The 2,389-nt window shown below is 49.6% G+C and overlaps 1 protein-coding gene across 1 annotated transcript; it reads right to left on the reverse strand.

Annotated features, from left to right (window-relative positions):
• On the reverse strand, positions 1–1,641 carry LOC140368927 (E3 ubiquitin-protein ligase TRIM21-like). The gene has a single exon (XM_072456093.1). It carries the CDS (start codon positions 1,633–1,635, stop codon positions 19–21), a length of 1,617 nt encoding a protein of 538 aa, XP_072312194.1. The 5' UTR covers positions 1,636–1,641; the 3' UTR covers positions 1–18.
• Between the last annotated feature and the right edge of the window lie 748 nt (positions 1,642–2,389).

Here is a 2,389-nt window from a genome sequence, read left to right on the forward strand (position 1 = left end):
ACTTTGACCTCTGAAAGTCTAAACTGCAGTGAGGACCAGAGGAGCAGAGTTTGAACCTTCAGCATTTAAACAGGGACTGAAAAATGGAATCAGTTTCTCTCTGAAGCAGCAGCTGCTGAAGGAGAAGAGAAGATCTGCAGAATCTGCATCATAAAAGGAGACCAGACCCTCACCATAGTCCACAAACACCCCGACCTTCTGAGGAGCTCGCTGCACAGACAGAGGGACAAGAGAGTCTGAACAAGCTTTGTACTGATCTTTGTTTCTCAACACGATGCACCAGAATCCATTTTTTTTCAGATGGATCCTTCCCTTCCTGTTGATGGACTCTTGGGCGACTCCTAAAGTCCACCCTGTTTTCCCTTTGACCTGAACCTCAAAGTAAAACCTGCCTGAGGAGAAACTCTGCTTTCCCAGAACATAAACACATCGATCAAACCTCAGAGGAGAATCTGGGAGCTTCTTCTCCACATCAGTGTCATGAACCTGTTTGAGATCTTCAGACAGAACGAGCCGAGGATGAGCAGTGTCTGGATCCAGAGTGACGTCCACCACAAACTGCTGCACTCTCAGTAGTTCTAATCTTGAAGGCAGTTGTTTAAACACTTTGTTAAAGTCTTTATAGAGATGTTTTTCCAGCTCGGACAGAGCCCGGGCTGCACTGCCCTCACACGTCTCTGGCTCAAAGCTCACGCTGCTCCACTCCTTCAGTCCAGCAGGGGGCGTGAGTGCAGGGCAGCTCTGTAGAAAGTGGAGGGGGTCTTGAGAGAGTGAGAGCCGCTCCGCCTCAGTGCTGCTCTTCTCCAGCTCACAGATCTCCTGTTCCAGCTGCTGCACCAGCTCCTGGGCTCGTTTGTGGCTCCGGCTCTGCTTCTCCTGCAGCTCCTCTAAGAACCGGTCCTGACGCCTCTGAACAGACTGCATGAGATCAGTGAAGGCCTGCAGCCCCACAGCCCTCTCTCTGTGGACCTCTGTGTCACTGAGCTCCACACAGCGCTGGATCTCCTGGACCTTCAGCCTCCTCTGCTCCACCATGTGCTGGCTCTGAGCCTGAGTGTGCAGCAGAGAGGACCTCCTGCTCTCACACGCCTCCTCCAGAGACAACAGCTCATGGTTCTTGTGCTCTAGAAGGCCACACAGGGTACAGACACAGCTCTGGTCAGTGCCACAGAAGAGCTTTAGGGGACACTGGTGTGTGGGACACATCCTGTCTTCCAGGTTCTCCACAGGCTCCATCAGCTGGTGTCTTTTCAGCCCAGAGACTGTGAGATGAGGCTGGAGGTGGGTCTCACAGAACGAGGACAGACAGACCAGGCAGGACTTCAGGGCCTTCAGCTTGGGCTCAGAACAGAGGTCACACTGGACCTCACTAAAGACGGGCATGTTCTCCATAGAACTGCTCTTGTTCTTGTCCAGTTTAGCCTCTGAAAGCAGCTCTCGCAGCAGTGTGTTGATGCTGAGCTCAGGTCTTCTGTCATAGCTCCTCTTACACAGAGGACATGTGCAGGGGCCCTCAGTGATGCAGCGTTTGCAGAAGTTGTGTCCACATGGAGTGGACACTGGCTCAGAGAACACCTCCAGACAGATGGAGCACCAGAACGTCTCCTCAGAGCTCCTTTCACTTGTGGAGGACATCTCTGAAACACAAGGTCAACATCAGTGACTCTAAAATCAGTCTTTTCCATCAGAAAAGTCAAACACCAGGAGGAAAAGAGAGAAAACTGAACCTGACCGAGTCCAGACCGAGTCCAGACCGAGTCCAGACCGAGTCCAGACCGAGTCCAGACCGAGTCCAGACCGAGTCCAGACCGAGTCCAGACCGAGTCCAGAGTATTAACAAGACTCTAGAGTTGTAAATATAATGTTTGGTGTGTTCATGATCTAGTTAATCACTCTGGTTTAGTTTTTAGTTTATTCTTAGTCTTTTATATTTCCATTTTACTATTTAGAAACCTGATCTCCATCGATGTTCAGAAACTCTTCAGCCAATCACATCTTCCCACTTCTCCATCATGGTTTAGCATCTTACAGGACTTCTGGGTGTTTTAGTGAAACTTCCTCTTGTTTTCTCTTCGTCTGGTTCTTTTGCTTCCCGTCTGCTCCTCGTTCCTCGTGTCTTCTCTTTGTGGGTTCTTGGTTCTTGGTTCTTGGTTCTTGAGGATGTGAGTTGTTTCCTCCTTGTGCCTCGTCTCTGTTTTAATCGTGTTATTATGTATGATACAGCGTAAGCTGAGCCCATGATGCATTCACGGACCATAGGCCAGTATCACTCCATCACACGCTGGTGCTAGTGGTGATGCGTTCAAGGACACTCAGACTTTCTATCTTTAGATGAGAATATGTCTGGAAGTCATTGTTAACTGTTGTGTTGTTGTTGCTTGAACACTTT

The sequence above is a fragment of the Eucyclogobius newberryi genome, unplaced genomic scaffold, assembly GCF_026437365.1.
Source record: "Eucyclogobius newberryi isolate DKJ021-1_F unplaced genomic scaffold, fEucNew1.0.hap1 SCAF_20, whole genome shotgun sequence".
Lineage (NCBI taxonomy): Eukaryota > Metazoa > Chordata > Actinopteri > Gobiiformes > Gobiidae > Eucyclogobius > Eucyclogobius newberryi.

Coding starts and splice junctions, on each gene's coding strand:
- LOC140368927 (XM_072456093.1), bottom strand. CDS start 1,635: ATGTCCTCCACAAGTGAAAGGAGCTCTGAGGAGACGTTCTGGTGCTCC.